Source organism: Mirounga leonina, unplaced genomic scaffold (genome assembly GCF_011800145.1).
Source record: "Mirounga leonina isolate KUSES-001 unplaced genomic scaffold, KU_Mleo_1.0 Mir_115, whole genome shotgun sequence".
In the NCBI taxonomy this organism is placed as follows: Eukaryota; Metazoa; Chordata; class Mammalia; order Carnivora; family Phocidae; genus Mirounga; species Mirounga leonina.
Window position 1 is genome coordinate 77,394,833 of NW_023270268.1, and position 14,490 is coordinate 77,409,322.

Here is a 14,490-nt window from a genome sequence, read left to right on the forward strand (position 1 = left end):
TTGACTTTTCTACATTTTATTCTTGTATTTGTACAGCTATATTTTACAACGCAGTAATGCAGTTTAGACACAGCCAAACCCTGTCTCCGGAGTAGTTCTAACACAAGCATGACGCAGAATGTGATGAGACAAACATTCCCAAAGAGAGCTTAGTGAGCGACAACTTCAAGTCCCTGTGTCTGCCTACACTTCAGAAGGGATGGCGCGCTCGTCCATCACTGAAAACTTCCATGAAAAAAGGCACCGTAGGACACGTTGTACAGGTATATACAAACTGAAAACTAGAACAAAACTACACATTTTTCCTTCGGTAGCTTTTTTTTGTTCTTTTTTTTTTTTTTTAATACACACTTTGTAAATTGTAAACCTTCACTTGCAAAAAAATACAAATACACTGAGGCATTTTAGACAAAATATTTTCTTACTTATACAGATGCAATACTTAAAATATTCTCTTAAGTGCTCTTTCTCAATAAAGATTCTCAGATCCGTGTCTGCCTGCAGATACAAAATCGAGCCTTTAACGCAGTTTTATATTTTTAATATATCTTTTTTAGGTTTATATATATTTATTTTATATATATATATATTTATATATTTACAACTCTGCCATATATTCCTTCACCTTTGGTTAAAAAAATTAAAGCCCTCTCTTTGATAACATACTGAAGTCTCTTCTTTTAAAAGAATGCACATTTACATACAAAAGAAACATCTGTCCCCACAAAACATATACATTCCTCATTTTGCAGACCAAGTCAAGTCAGAACTTTTGCATACTCCCCCACTTTGATATATAAAATGATTTTGCTTTTTGCTGACATGGTTTGCCTTACACATAGGAGAAGAAGCAATATTATTAATGTTTTATGGCAGTGGGGGAAGGGGAGCTGCCTTGGCCCCCAGTCCCCACGCCCCCTCCCCCCACCCCCACCCCAGCTATGATTTGCACTAGTGGATGAAAGAGGCACTACATCATGGGATGAACATTGTAAAGTGTTACAGTATCCTTTGGGTAGATTCTGAGAAGGGACTCGAATGGAAAGCATCAACACTCCATGCTTCAGCAGGCTTTGGGGAGCTCCGGGGGCAGGTCAGTGGCGGACACGCGGTATTGCACCTTGGTGTTGGTGATGGCGCCATGCTTTTGGCGCAAGTGAAGACGCAGCTGGCTTTTGTGACGGAAATGCAGGTTGCACTTCTCACACTGAAGGAAAATCAGAGGCAAACTGTTAGCTGTCACCAACCCCAGGAACGTATCATTGCTCGGAGACCCAGAGAGGGAGATTCTCCCTGTGAGGGATCTGGGCGGCTCTTCCCTCTGGAAGGCCAGGTTAAGAATTCAGGCTCCAGCTAAGCGATAAGGAAGCTTTGTGCAAATGTCCCTTCGCTGTTTTCTAAAGCGGTGAAGTGTTGCTACTGCTCTTCCCCAGCCAAGCACATCATTTCTCTCCACGGGCCTTGGCTTTCCCTTCAATGAAGGACTGAGTCGACACGCTCTGCAGGTCACTCCTAACTCGACATGGGTGCGTCTAAACTTCTAGCAAATATTTATTGTACTCTATTGTGTGCCAAAGACTATCCTGACACTTGAGCGAATTTGTTAACTGAATACAACGACTCCGTGGGACAGGTACTATTATCAGGCTCGTTTTACAGATGAGCAAATAAGGGTATCGAGAGGAAAACTAATGTGCCCAAGAACAAAAAGCAAGTGAGAAGATACTCAGGGACTGATAAACAAGTGGATGAAAATACCTACATTTTGCAGGTTCCCATTTGTGATATGGGTTAACCATTCATCGGTTCGTTCTTGTGTCCGTCACTATCTACGGTGATACCACAAACCCCCCAGAGCAGGGTCATTGGTCACAGGGGTTTCCACGCCTGTAAACCGTAGGACTCTCTTTTCAAATTCAATAGAAACTCAAAAGGTAAAAGAGGCTGTGGGGTTGACTGAAAGAGCCCAGTCTGAAAACTGCTCCCCTACAGCATCCTTATCCTTTTACACAGAAAGAAAATCGTGGTCCCCTGAGAGAGGGTCAGGCTTGCCTATGGCCCTAAAAAGGGCTGGCGTCAGAGTCAGAATAAGAACCAGATATCCCAGCAGCCCGGCCAGTATCTCTCCCCTCTATAGCAGAGATAGAAAACTATTTTTAACCGGGAAAGAGCCGGATAGTGAATATATCGCAATGATGACTCTGCGCCTGTGGTAGGAAAGTCCCCATGGATAATATGTAAACAAATGGACATGGCTGTGTCCCAATAAAACTTTGCTTATGGACATTGAAAATTAAATTTTATGTAATTTGCACATGTCACAAAATATTATTTCTCCATCTTGTAGCCATTTAAAGATATTAGAACCTAGCTCATGAAATGCTCAAAAATTAGCCCGCAAGCCATGGTTGGCTGAAACCCTCCTCCAGAACACGAGGATTCCAATGGCCCATTCATGGTACCCTGCTGTGTAGCTGGCCACCTGCTCCTTCTTATAATGGCCTTTTCCCTGCCTTTTTTTTCTTCTATCACCACATTTTTCTGATTCTCCTCCCACTCCTATGGCTGCCCCTTCTCAAACACCTTAGGTCCTCTTAAGTGGATATCTAGTCCAGCATAGAGACATACTGTAAGAAGCTAATTAGTGTGGAATGAATGAATGATCCCCAAATCAATGTATCTATAGTTTGGAACTCTTTCCTAGGGCCCAGATCACCTAGCCCAGTATCCCCACTTTACAGATGAGCAAACTGAGACACAGCCAATGTCCAGCAGCGTGTCTGACAACCAGCCCTAAGCCAGGTCTTAGGGCCATTAGTTCAGTGGTCATCCCACTGTGTGCTTGAGATTGGAGCAAACAGTTCTGCTGCCTGCCCCTCCCCGCCAAGCCCCTCCCAGGCCAGCTGATGGCCACAAGAGGCTCACATACATGGTAAGGTTTCTCTCCTGTGTGGATTCGCAGGTGGCTCTTCAGAGTCTGAAGGTGCCGGAAACGAGTGCCACAGATTTCACAGGGATAGGGCTTCTCTCCAGTGTGGATGAGCACGTGGGCACGGAGGTGGGCCACCTGAACGGAAGAGCAAAGCGTGAGAGGCTCTGTTGGGGTGGGCTGTGGCCCCCTCCCCCGGGAACCCCCTCTTCAGCATACAGAGGCTGAGGGGTCTTTTCCCCATGGCCCTGCTCACTTGTACAAATCTGGCTCCACAGGTTTCGCATTTGTAGGGCTTCTCTCCAGAGTGAATTCGAGTATGGGTTTTCAGGTTGGCTGGTCGGTTGAACTGGGCTCCACAAATGTTACAACGATAGGGTTTCTCACCTATTCCCGAAAGAAAGGGAACAAAGAAAGCTATATCTGACGGAGGTCTCCACAGTCGCAGGTCCCTGGATCTCAGAGCAAACTGCCCTTCCTGGGCCACCTCAGCTTTCTCTCCTTTGGAAGATGTCTGAGAGAGGATCCAGGGGGCTTACCACTTTCCTGCCCTTGCCAAGCACACACCATACCACCACAGGCTGCAGGCAGCCAGGGTCAAGGAGCAGGCTGGGGCAGAGGGGACACAACACTGGGGGTGGGACAGGGAGTGGGGGGAAGTTCCAGGAGGCCTTTGAAACAGCTGTGTCATTAAGATCATCTAACTGCAGACTTGGACAAGTCACTCTCCTTCTCTGGACCTCAGTTTCCCTCTCCAGAACTTGAGGGGTGAATTTAGATGACAGAGTCAGTCTCTTCCAGCTCTTCCCTAGGACTAGACTGATTCAGGAATCAAGCCCTTCACCAGGAAGAGACAATCAGGCTGCTCTAGTTTCTCTTTTAGAAAAAACATGCTTTTCCGCTTGTGGGAACGACAGCTGGATTCCATTTGCAAGAAGCCTGGGGCCTGAGTCAGAGTAGATGCTCAGGCTGGGGAAGCCAATAGAAGGGCTGAGCCTTCCTTTGTGGAAAGTTTCTGGGATAATGGACACCAAGAGAGGGTCAACTGTGGACAACAGTCGGGTTATTAGAAGCTACCTGGTAAAGGAATGTGAGTTGATAAGGAGCAAGCCCTGAGAGGAAATCAAGAGGCTTTTAATTTTTTTTTCTGGGGTAACAAAAACCCTATCTACTTTGCCTCTCTCAGCCTTGGTTGCTTCACTTGTGCGTTGGGATTAACAATTCTGCCGCACAACGCTAGAGAAGCAGGACAGAGTGCCTGGGAGAAAAGACAAAGAACACAGGGAGTGGAGGAGTCGCCAGGCAAAGACAAGACAGGGTTAGGCCCACATCCAGATCAGAGCAGGGCCTGCTCCCCGCCCGCCGGGGGAACAAGGCCCCACACTGCTTTCTCTAGGGTCCTCCCCCCATCCTGCTCCCAGGAACCCTGCCCAGCTGTGGCGGGGGGCGGGGGGAGGGGGCATACCCGTATGGACGGTCTTGTGGCTGGCGAGGTTGCCCTTGTAGCGGAAGGAGGCCTGGCAGCGGTCACACTTGTAGGGTTTGTCACTGTGGGTCTGCAGCGTGTGTCTCTTGAGTGAGGCCTCCTCAGAGAAGCGGCAGTCACACTCATTGCAAAAGAAGGCCCCGTTTTCTGTCGGAGGTGGGCGGGGGACGGGACACCACCGTTAGAAAGGGAAGGGAGGTAGGGCTCTAAGGCCACTCCCCTTTGCAGTTGCCCTCAGGGCCATATGGAACCCCCAAGCTCCACCCACCCGACATTCCGGGCCTGTGTGAGTTTTATTTTTCTGAGCATTTAGAGTCTCCGTCATGGAGGAGAAAGGGGACAGAGTTGAATACTAAGGTACAGAGGGGAAACTCAAACCAACAGCTACCCATATGGCCTATGCCAACTTCAGGAAAGCTCAGCAGGGCTCCTCCTTCTCTAGAGAGCTCTGAGAACTGACTTTTCTTCTCAGTTCATTGTTTTATTTACATCCATACACAGGGGCCCTCAAGTAAGACCCTTCACCTCTCTGAGCCTATCTGTGTCTCTATCTCCAGAATCAGGATAGTCAACTCCCAGGCTGCCCACCTCACAGGAGCATACTGTATACCACAAAGTGTTCTAGGAATGTGAGGTATAAAATCCAATGGTACGTGGAGGCCATTGAAGGAGGAAGTAACCGTGAACAGGGTCACCCTGTATCTCTCTGGAATTCATGTCCCCCAAACACTTCTATGATATTGGGAGAGCCAACAAGGATGGAAGTAGAAACGGCAGCCCAGAGAAAAGGGACTGGATGCAGAGAAAGGGCAAATAGCCAGGGGGACAGACGGGGACAGTCCCTGCTCTCCCAACTACACGTCCACAACCCTGTGCCAAATCTCACGGTGTAAGTAGCTGATTTTTCCCTTCTGTTAGAACATTTTGAAAATGACATGTCACGGGGGCTCACCCCCGATTAGGCATGACTGGGCTATCCTACCGCAGCCAGAGCTTGAGGGAAAAGACAGACTTTCTTATCTAATAAAAACTGGGGATGCCAATCACAGAGTGTCCAAAACTTCAGTTTAATAATTCAGCTCAACTAACCTAATTCAGCTAACGTCAGCTGAGCACCTACTCCATGTTAGAAACTCCCTCGGACCTATGGGAGACACAGGCACGAGGAAAGTCAGGGGCTTGTCCTTACAGAATGCATGGCCCAGCAGGGGGGGCCGACCCAGGTCAGTCCTGGCAGTTGGGTCCCGAGGGACTGAGGAAGCTCTGGGAGTTAGAGCCGCTCCCCCAGGCTACCTTGGCTACAGTGCAGGTGAAAAGGGGGTCATTCTCTGTTACCCCAGACTAACTCCAATACCTCATCCCTTGCTCAGATCAGCCTGGTTCAAGAGGTCAAGAGCAGGGGGACGGGCCGGTGATTTTAAGGGCCAGTGACCTTCCAGTCGGGGACTTCTCCCAATCAGTGACAAGAGCATAAGTGAAATGGAAACGCAAACCCCACAGAGCAGAGGCAGGGACCTTCCTTCTCCCCGGGAAGGGACCCACCACAGCTGGAATCCGAGTACTCAGACTGGGTCTCTCCCATCTCCTCGGGGAATGTGGGGCCAGCGGTGTGGAGGCACATCTCTGCATGCTGCGGGGACTGAGAGCCGCACGACGTGCACTTGGGGGGGTGCAAGTAGAGCGGTGAGTGGCTCTCGCTGTTGCTGCGGGGGGAGCCTGTCAGGGACCTGTGGGCAGGAGGAAAGAGAGCCTCAGCAGCTGGAGAGGGTAGAGCACTCCACCTGGCCTGGATGCTGCCCCCTCCTTCCCATGCTCAGGTGAACCCAGAGGCCAGAGCTGGGCCACCTCCCTCTGGATTCGGGGCCACAAAGTTATCCTTGAGCCCACCTCCAAACAGCGTATGCCCTGAGATCCCTGATGTTAATATGCTTCCTTACCGAGGCCAATTCAGTCAGTGGATACTTACTCCACACCCATAATATACCCAGTATTCAGGCAAGAAAGGACAGACACAGCCCCTGCGTCCATCGGAAGAAGTGGCCCCCATGGGAAGCCCTGACCCCAGGCCCAGACCCCCTCTGAAAGCACCTGTTGACGATGTTATTGAGCCGGCTGGCCTGTGGGATGGTGGAGTGCTCCCCGCTGACACTGAGCTTGGTTGGGGACTGGAGGTCAAGGCTCTCGGGCTCCATGGGTGGCTGGCAGGCCGGTGGGGCGGTGTAGGCTCGAGGGGAGAGGCGGCCCAGCTCGGCCTGCTCAGGTCCCTCTGGTTTGGCATTCTGGTTGAGGCTGTTGAGCACAATGAACTTGTATTTCTTCCAGTTGCAGGCTTTGGGGTCGGTGGGGCTCTTGGCTGGAGGTGAACCAGAGGTCTGGAGGATGCAGGCATTCTTGCTACTGCAGGACTCCGTGGGCGAGTTGGGCTGGCAGTCGGACTTCTGGGGGCTCTGGGGGCTGACCAGACCCTTGCGGTTCAGGGGTGCACTGGGGGGCTCAAAATGCAGGGCGATCTCATCCTCCGAGGAGGGCCTCTCTTCCTCCTTGCCAGCCTTGTCACAGGGGAAGTACGGGGCATTCCGGGCCGAGGGGGCGGCAGGCTTGGGGCCCTCGGCCACGCCGTAGTGCATGTCACTGCGTGTCTCCTCTGGGGCTGCCTCCTTGGGTGAGTAGATGCCGCTGTGGCATACGCTGGGAGTTCTCTCCAGGGCCGGCCGGCTGTAGTCGCCAGGGACGGGCCTGGCACTATCGCAGGGGTGGGCCCGCTCCTTAGGGAAGGGGTTGGCCACAGGCATCCGGGCATCCCGCAGCTCCTCGTCAGAGAAGAGGAAGCTGCTGACCGGGAGGTGACTGTAGACGGGGTAAGAGGCCGGCGGGGTGGACAGGCCGCTGTACAGGCTAGGGGCGAAGGCCCTGCTCTCGCACCCTGGGGCGTTCCTCAGCGGTAGGTTATTCTCCACTACCTCACGACTCCGATAGGCCATGATGTCTTGGGGCATCAGCATCCGGCTATTCAGAAACTCTTCACGGGGAGGCTTGATGGCAGGAACCATCTCTGCTTCACTGCAGGAGAAAACAGAGAGGAGACCCGGGCCTCCAAATGAGAACTGCTGAACAGAGGACTTTCTGAGCGACACTGGTGTTAGGTAGCCACATTTGTGCTTGGTCAGCTAGACATGAGGGATGTGGCTCTGGAATAGGGAAATCCTTGCAGTCACAAGGCTTTTATGCTAGAAATCTAGCAAGCTAGCCCGCAGTGTGGGAGACTGGACCCAGACAAGGGCAGCGAGTCAGCCCCACAAGCTGTGCCCGCTTAGACATGCGATCACATGTTTAAGCCACATTCTGTGTATATGTGCGTGAATCTGTAATTCTTCAGATATTACAGAATGTAAAGCTTTCAGAGCCCTTAGTTCATCCATGCAAAATCCTGCAAAGGAAGAAAGGCATTACTGTCTCCATTTTACACACATGGAAATGGAGGCTCAGGGAAAGAAGAAGTTACACAATGCATGTTCAGAGAGTCACAGACAAACTGGTGGCCCATGGGAGAAGGGACTCAGCCTGTAAGCTGCCTAGAGTCTTGGGAGGAGTTTTCTTTGGAGGACCGGCAGCAGCCAGACCTGCTTTCCAGTCCCAGTTGGGCCACTTAGCGGCAATGGGCCCTGGAGCAAGTTGCTTCACCCCTCCAAGCACAAGGCCTGACCCAGAGAAAGTACTCGAAAATGACCGCAATGATAACCTCGCTACCATTATCACCCACAGGAGACAACAAGCTCTCGCTGCACATACTTGAAGGGACGTTATGTGGGGGAAAAATAGGCCAGCTCACCATGATCACAGTTAACAGAGCTGGAACCAATGAGTGAAGGTTAAGAGGGCCAGATTTCAACTCGCCATCAAGAGGAGCTTTCTAACGGTCCGAGGTAGTCAGTGCGGCTCTGGGAACACTGGGTTCCTGGATCCTGGAGGTGATCAAACAGAGGCTGGAAACCCTCCTGTTTCATAAGGGAGGCGATCACCCTAGAACAGCTGAATCAAATGGTGCTAAAAAAGTAAAGCCCCAAGTTTCTGTTCCACTTAGCAAAGCCCTTCACTTTGTGGGCTCTCAGGATCCCCCCCCTTTAAATGATGGCCATGTCCGACTGGCCTTCAAGGACGGGATTAGACCCAGTGAACTCAATTTAGTTCAATAAATGTCCTCTCTTGTAGGAGCGGGGCAACATAAAAGATGAGAAAAGCAGCCCACAGTCTGGTGGGGGAACTAAGGCACATATGCAAATCATTATAATAGAAGTCTAAAGGAGAACTAAAACACATACGCAAATAGTGAAAATGGAAGGAAGGTCTGAAGGACAGGCAGATGGCTTAGGGATACAGAGGGAGAGCTGAGGGAGGAAGAGTGGCAATTGGAAAACGTCCACAGAGGAGCCTGCTTCCAAGCTTGGCCTGGCGGGATGGGTGGGAGGAAAGGGCCCATCCAACGAACGAAGAAAGCAAGAGGGGAATGAATGCACAGGGCATATCTGGATAGCAGAGCAAGAATTAAGAAGGCAGAAGTGTGCAAAAGCTAGCGGAAACGTAGGCTGTGGCATATTGTAGAGGATATGCATGCATTATCAAGGATTTCAGATGTCTTCCACTCCCAAGGGCTTCTCCCTCCATGGCAGCTCACCTGGCCTTGATAAACTTCCGGCAAGTGTCCACAACGTGCTCCATCTGCAGGTACATTGCCGTGGCCATCACGGCCATGATGTTGCCCTCCCGCAGATTGAGCCGGGACGTGTACATGAAGTCCAGGAGGATGCAGAACCCCTCAGGGTTGATCTCAGGATCCAGGTTGATCACACTCAGGTTACACTTCAGCTGGTCCGTGAAGATGCTATAGAACAGGCCACTATAACACAAACACACGTGTCACAAGAATGGACAGAACTGGCAATCAATTACAGTCAGTGTCAAGGCTCAGCTCCTCTTCCCTGGGCCTCGCTCCAGAACTTCCACAGCAATTAATAATAACTGCCATTTACGAAGAGCTTACTAAATACCAGAGAGTCATTAAGCACTTTACATACATTATCCTGTGTTCCTCACAACCTTGCAAGGTAGATATTATCACTCTCCCCTCTACAAGTGGGGGAACCAAGATCAGAAGGTAAATGATGTTCTCAGAGTCACAGAGTGAAATTTAGCACTCATTTGCAGTAACCATTTTTAGTCTATAACTTTGGAATAAGCATTTCTCTTCCTATTCCAACACATGATCCTTATTTTTAAAGTGTCATTGTCTGTTTTTAGAAACAACTTGGGTATCGGCGATAAATAAATAAAATGGTGCCTACATCTACAGTCTACTGATTTTCTAAAAGCCCACAGACTTCCATAAGGTCAATATTCCTAGGAGACACAAGTCAAACCTCAAGCCGTGCCTCCAGGGACCATGTTGTCTGGTAGAGGAAAGAAGGCTCAATTACAAGTCAGGATTCGGGCTGGCATCTCAATGCTGCTCTTTCTGAATGGGTTGCCAGAAGTGAGCCAGACTTTAACCAGTAAGTAGCTGTGCAACCTTGGGCAAGCTACTTAACTTCTTTGCACCCTAGTTTCCTTCCCTGCAAAGCAGGAACAATAGAGTCTACCTGACAGGGTCGTGCATGCCTGGCACAGAGTAAGCTCTAGGTTAGCATTTTCTGTTACTTTTATATCTCTGTAAACCTCTGTTCTCGTCACTACTAAAACACAGGCGTTTGCTGTAGAGCTTGAGTAAGCTCTCTTCTGGCAGTAGAGACCCCCGACTTTACATCAGCTCACCTATCTGTACCTTCGTTTTATTGTCTATAAAAGGGAAGTAATTATGCCTCCATAACACAGAAGGCCACTGCAGAGATTCAGGGAGATGATGTAATGTGAACTAGCTCCAAAAACTTGAAACACTCAACAGTTAGGAAGAATCGGCCGGCTCTCTCTCCCTAACTTACACACATAGCCTGAAACACCCATGGAAAGATAGCCACAGGATAAAATACATGCAGTTATAGAGTAAAAGGGCAAAAGACTTCAAATTCACTTGCTTCAAATACCGAAAAACCCCCTTTCACTTCTCCTTTCTTCACTGGTTAACTGAAGTTATTCTCCGTGTTTGTTCCAAACACATCCTTTCTAGAGACAGTCTACCATTTCTGCTCCCTCGCTTCCCACAGAACAGAAACTCTTTCTTCTCCAAACGTGTGTTCATTCATTCATTTCCTGGGAACCTACTCCACCAGGCCAGATGCGCTGGCGGTCTGGAGACAAACTAGACGTAATTCTAAACACAGCAAAAGGCCCACTCGACCTGCCTTGCTACCTGCCCACACCATCGCGCCCTTCTATACAACCGTCTTTCCCCTCCCGGCCCCTCACCTGCAGGCCATGAGGACTGTCTTATGGGCTCTGAACTGCTCACGGCTCACCACGATGACAACATCAGTCAAGATGTCACGGCTCCGGAGGCGATTAAGGTTGAGAAGAACGTCACTGGCATGGCGGGTGAACTGGATACAGCTGTCAGCCGGGGATGCCATTTTGTCTTCACCTGGAAAGAAAAGGGTCAAAATCTTGTTGAATTCTCCAGAACCTGATTCCTGCTCTACCAGGGCTGTGAAGACAGGTGGCGCAGCCTGCTAACACACCAAGGTCCCTTGTGTTGGGTCTTTGACCCATTTGTGGGCCCATCTCTGGGCATTACTGTTCACATCTGTAAGATGGGAAAAAGAATCTTTCTCTAACAAGTTGGAATAGAAAGCCCTTTTGGGGAAAGCGGAAGTGAATGAATATTTGTAGAGTGCTTTTCCCACATACCCAGTACTCCGCCAAGTGCGGAGAGGCAGTGAGGGTGAGAAACCACGATTTGAAGGTTAGTACGCCAGCTTTATCTTTTGCTAGCTGTGTGACTTGGGGCAGATTGTTTACTGTTCCTGGGCTTTGGTTTCCCAAAATGGGAGGAGTAATACCTATGTGGTTGTAAAATTTAGAGATCTGTGCCTGGTCCATAGCAGGTTCTCAAAAATCGCAGCTATTCTTGTCAGGATCTCATTTCATTATCCCAGCCACCATCTGTTTCTTCCTCTTTTAGGCTTTACAATTGTCTGAATGTACTTCGAGCTCCTGGCACATTGCTGGTGCATAGTAGGTGGCTACATTGGCTCGGAACTAAGAAATGAGTGAGGGTATGAATGATCACAGCACAGTTAAGATAGTCTAACAGAGGGGTAAATGGGTGAGGGAGAGGGACCTGGCCATCCTTTCTCTCATCTCACGAAAAGTGGCCAAGTTCACAGCAACACATGCATCGGCAAAGTCAAAGGAAACAGTTTGTCCACAAAATTTTAAAGCATATAATTAGATTTACTTACCCAATGCCTTGATTCACAGTCCAAAATTTTGCTTAAAATCTGCAGGGAAGAGAAAAAAGCAAACAGAAATTGATTCCATGAATGTTAGATTGTCCACTATAGTCTTATTTTAGGACACACGTATTTAGTTTTCCTTTGATAGCTGCAGCTTGCCAGCTGGAGCGGTTTTACCACAAGCTAGCAAACATTTTTCCAGCTCTGCTCTTACGGCAACAACAGGCACCCGAAGCTATGCGATAGTCATGTTTTTGCCCTGAGTACTGGGAACACAACTGCATACGTTAATTATACGTACACATACACATGTAGTTCCTTTGTCAAAGTAGAAAATGCATACCATCCAAAGGCCACTTGTGTTCATGGGAAGAAAAATAGAAGAAAAGTGGTTCTTTCAATATCAATGAGAATGGTCCTTCAGGGGCCTAAGAACTCTGGACAATCTCCAAAACCTGCTAAAATATTATCTTTCGAGTCTTAGAATGATTTCTCAAGGTCTACTGGGGTCAATATCCGTATCCCTATTTCACTGATGACGAAACTGAGGCTCAGGGGTTCAAGTGGCTTGGGTAGGACAAAAAGCCAGGCAATAATTCCTGATTGTCTGAACATTTAAGACTAAATACAGGATCTGCAGAATACACCCAGAGATGGCGTGTCTATGCTTTCCCTGAGTATCTTTGCCTTTTTCAAAGTTTCCTCTTCTTTCCCTCCTGGGTCTAAGACTAGATAGAAGGCTACAAACTTCCAAGCTTGTGCTCTCCCTGCTGGTCAAAGATTTAACTGCGTGCTTTAGCTAAGAAATGGCCAGGGAGCACTCAGGAAATATGCACCCGCTCCAAATTTTTGTTTCTCTAAAAGAAAATAATTTCAAAGCACAGGTGGAAGACTCTCATTTATGATCACACGTAGGCTGCAAAACAAAACAATATCTGAATCCTCTTCCACTCCCCCCACCTTTTTTTTTTTTAAAGCATAGCTCTTTAGAGCTATTTTCCGGGTAAAGGGGCCTGAGGCCAGGGAGGTCATGTTGGGCCACGTAGATGGTTAGTGGCCCAGCCCTCGGTCTTCTGGCTCAAATTCCTGTCCCTTTTCCAAATCAGCCTACGTGCTGTAGAACATGCAAGACAGCACCCTAATGTGGGTGAATCTCATTTTTAAGTTCTTTCCCCCACACAAACACTTTGCCCCCATTCCAGGCTGCTGAATCTTACCAAATGAGCACTCTAAAATGAGAGGTTTCCTTGAGTCTGTAACCAAACACTCTGACATTTCTCTGTGGTCCCAAGTGCCAGTCACTCAATCCCATCGGCTTCAAGGTTAGCGTGTGCATGTGAGTGAGTGAGGATGAGGGAAGGGGATGGCTGAAGGGAGAGGACAGAAAGAGACAAAAGAACCTATTTCCTCCTCTCCCATCCTAACTCAAGATGGGCAAAGAGAGATACACTAGATCGGTCCTAACCAAAGTTCAGTGATTGTCTCTGTTGAAAAAGAATGCTAAAGACACATGAGAGTTTCATTTATAAACCATCTCCTCTTCCCCCATGAAAGACATCCCTAAACACTTCTGGAATACCTAAGGCTGTCCTTTAGCCAGCTTCAACCACCAGCTCGCTTGTGAATTCCCAGTCACAGACTTTTGGAACCATGGGAAGCCCAGATTTGCCATTTCACCTCGGCAAGTGGCAATGACTCATTCCATATGCAGATTGAAACAAACAAACAAAACATTCCCCATTCCCAGGGGTCTACTTGTCAGCCTGGCCCTGGGGCTGGGCCATTTTCATCCTCTGCCTCTGCCTGGCTTGGGCAAAAACAAATGCACATCTGCTGAGGTCCACATCCCTATTAAGTCCACTCCTTCTTCAGCTAGTTCTAGCTTCAGAGGCACGCCACAGTTAGTGAGTGTGTGTTATGGTGGATGTGGGAAACCATGCCTCGCTCTAGATGCTGCAAGTGTGGAAGCACCTAGCAGCTGCTTTGGTTCTTACAGACCACTCAGCCCCTTCCCAACCATTACTGTATGGGATCCTTATAACAGCCCTGATTAACTGAGAAGGTCACTGAGGCTCCACCGGATAAGCCTCGCCCAAGACTGAAAGCTAATCTCCAGCAAAGTCCTGGACAAACTCCGTCACCTAGCTTCAGCCATCCCACCCATGCCACGCGCAATACTCATAACACGAAAACACCTGCCAAGAGAGCAGGGCTGTCAAGAGAAACTGACAACTGCAAGGGCCCAGACCTGGACTCTCGGGATCACCAATCCTGCCCCAGCCGCAGTAACCACCAAGCCAGACCTAAACGTGGTCTTTCCACCCACACACTTTCTCTCTTCTGCCTTTTCAAAAATCTCTGGATTTGCAATTAGGCACCTTGAGGAGAAGGCAGATCTTTTAAAGGAGCTGGAGAAGAAAAAAGAGGGACCCTTCCCTCTTAAAAAGGCAGAGGGAAGAGAAGACAGCAGAAGGCGAAGGCGGAGAGACAAGAAAAGAGGTGAGAGAAGGACGAGAGGCGAGGTTAAGAGCTAGAGTGAGCCAATACGAAAGCCCCCATCCATCCTTTTCCCCTGGCTCCTCCACTCGGCGGGCACTAAGCAGCCGTTTCCTCTCGCGCTCGCATAAGGGACACAAACCCGAGCCCTGCGCTCCGCGGCAAGCCCGGGCTAGATTCGCCCACCCCGACCTTAC

General features: G+C 49.2%; 1 protein-coding gene across 4 annotated transcripts in view; it reads right to left on the reverse strand.

Moving 5' to 3' along the window:
- The window catches only part of BCL6 (BCL6 transcription repressor), a 22,443-nt gene continuing 7,953 nt past the window's right edge, over positions 1-14,490 (reverse strand). For 2 of the 4 annotated variants that reach the window (XM_034999804.1, XM_034999805.1), the window contains exons 2-10: positions 11,804-11,842; positions 10,812-10,983; positions 9,088-9,309; positions 6,504-7,475; positions 5,958-6,142; positions 4,395-4,562; positions 3,186-3,316; positions 2,930-3,067; positions 1-1,207 (exon numbers count right to left, since the gene is read on the reverse strand). In XM_034999804.1, the coding sequence (XP_034855695.1) occupies positions 1,064-1,207; positions 2,930-3,067; positions 3,186-3,316; positions 4,395-4,562; positions 5,958-6,142; positions 6,504-7,475; positions 9,088-9,309; positions 10,812-10,972 (2,121 nt within the window). In that variant the 5' untranslated portion in view covers positions 10,973-10,983; positions 11,804-11,842 and the 3' untranslated portion in view covers positions 1-1,063. Of the gene's footprint in view, positions 1,208-2,929; positions 3,068-3,185; positions 3,317-4,394; positions 4,563-5,957; positions 6,143-6,503; positions 7,476-9,087; positions 9,310-10,811; positions 10,984-11,803; positions 11,843-13,014; positions 14,485-14,490 lie in introns of those variants that run through there. The other 2 variants (XM_034999803.1, XM_034999807.1) reach the window with 2 other exon arrangements.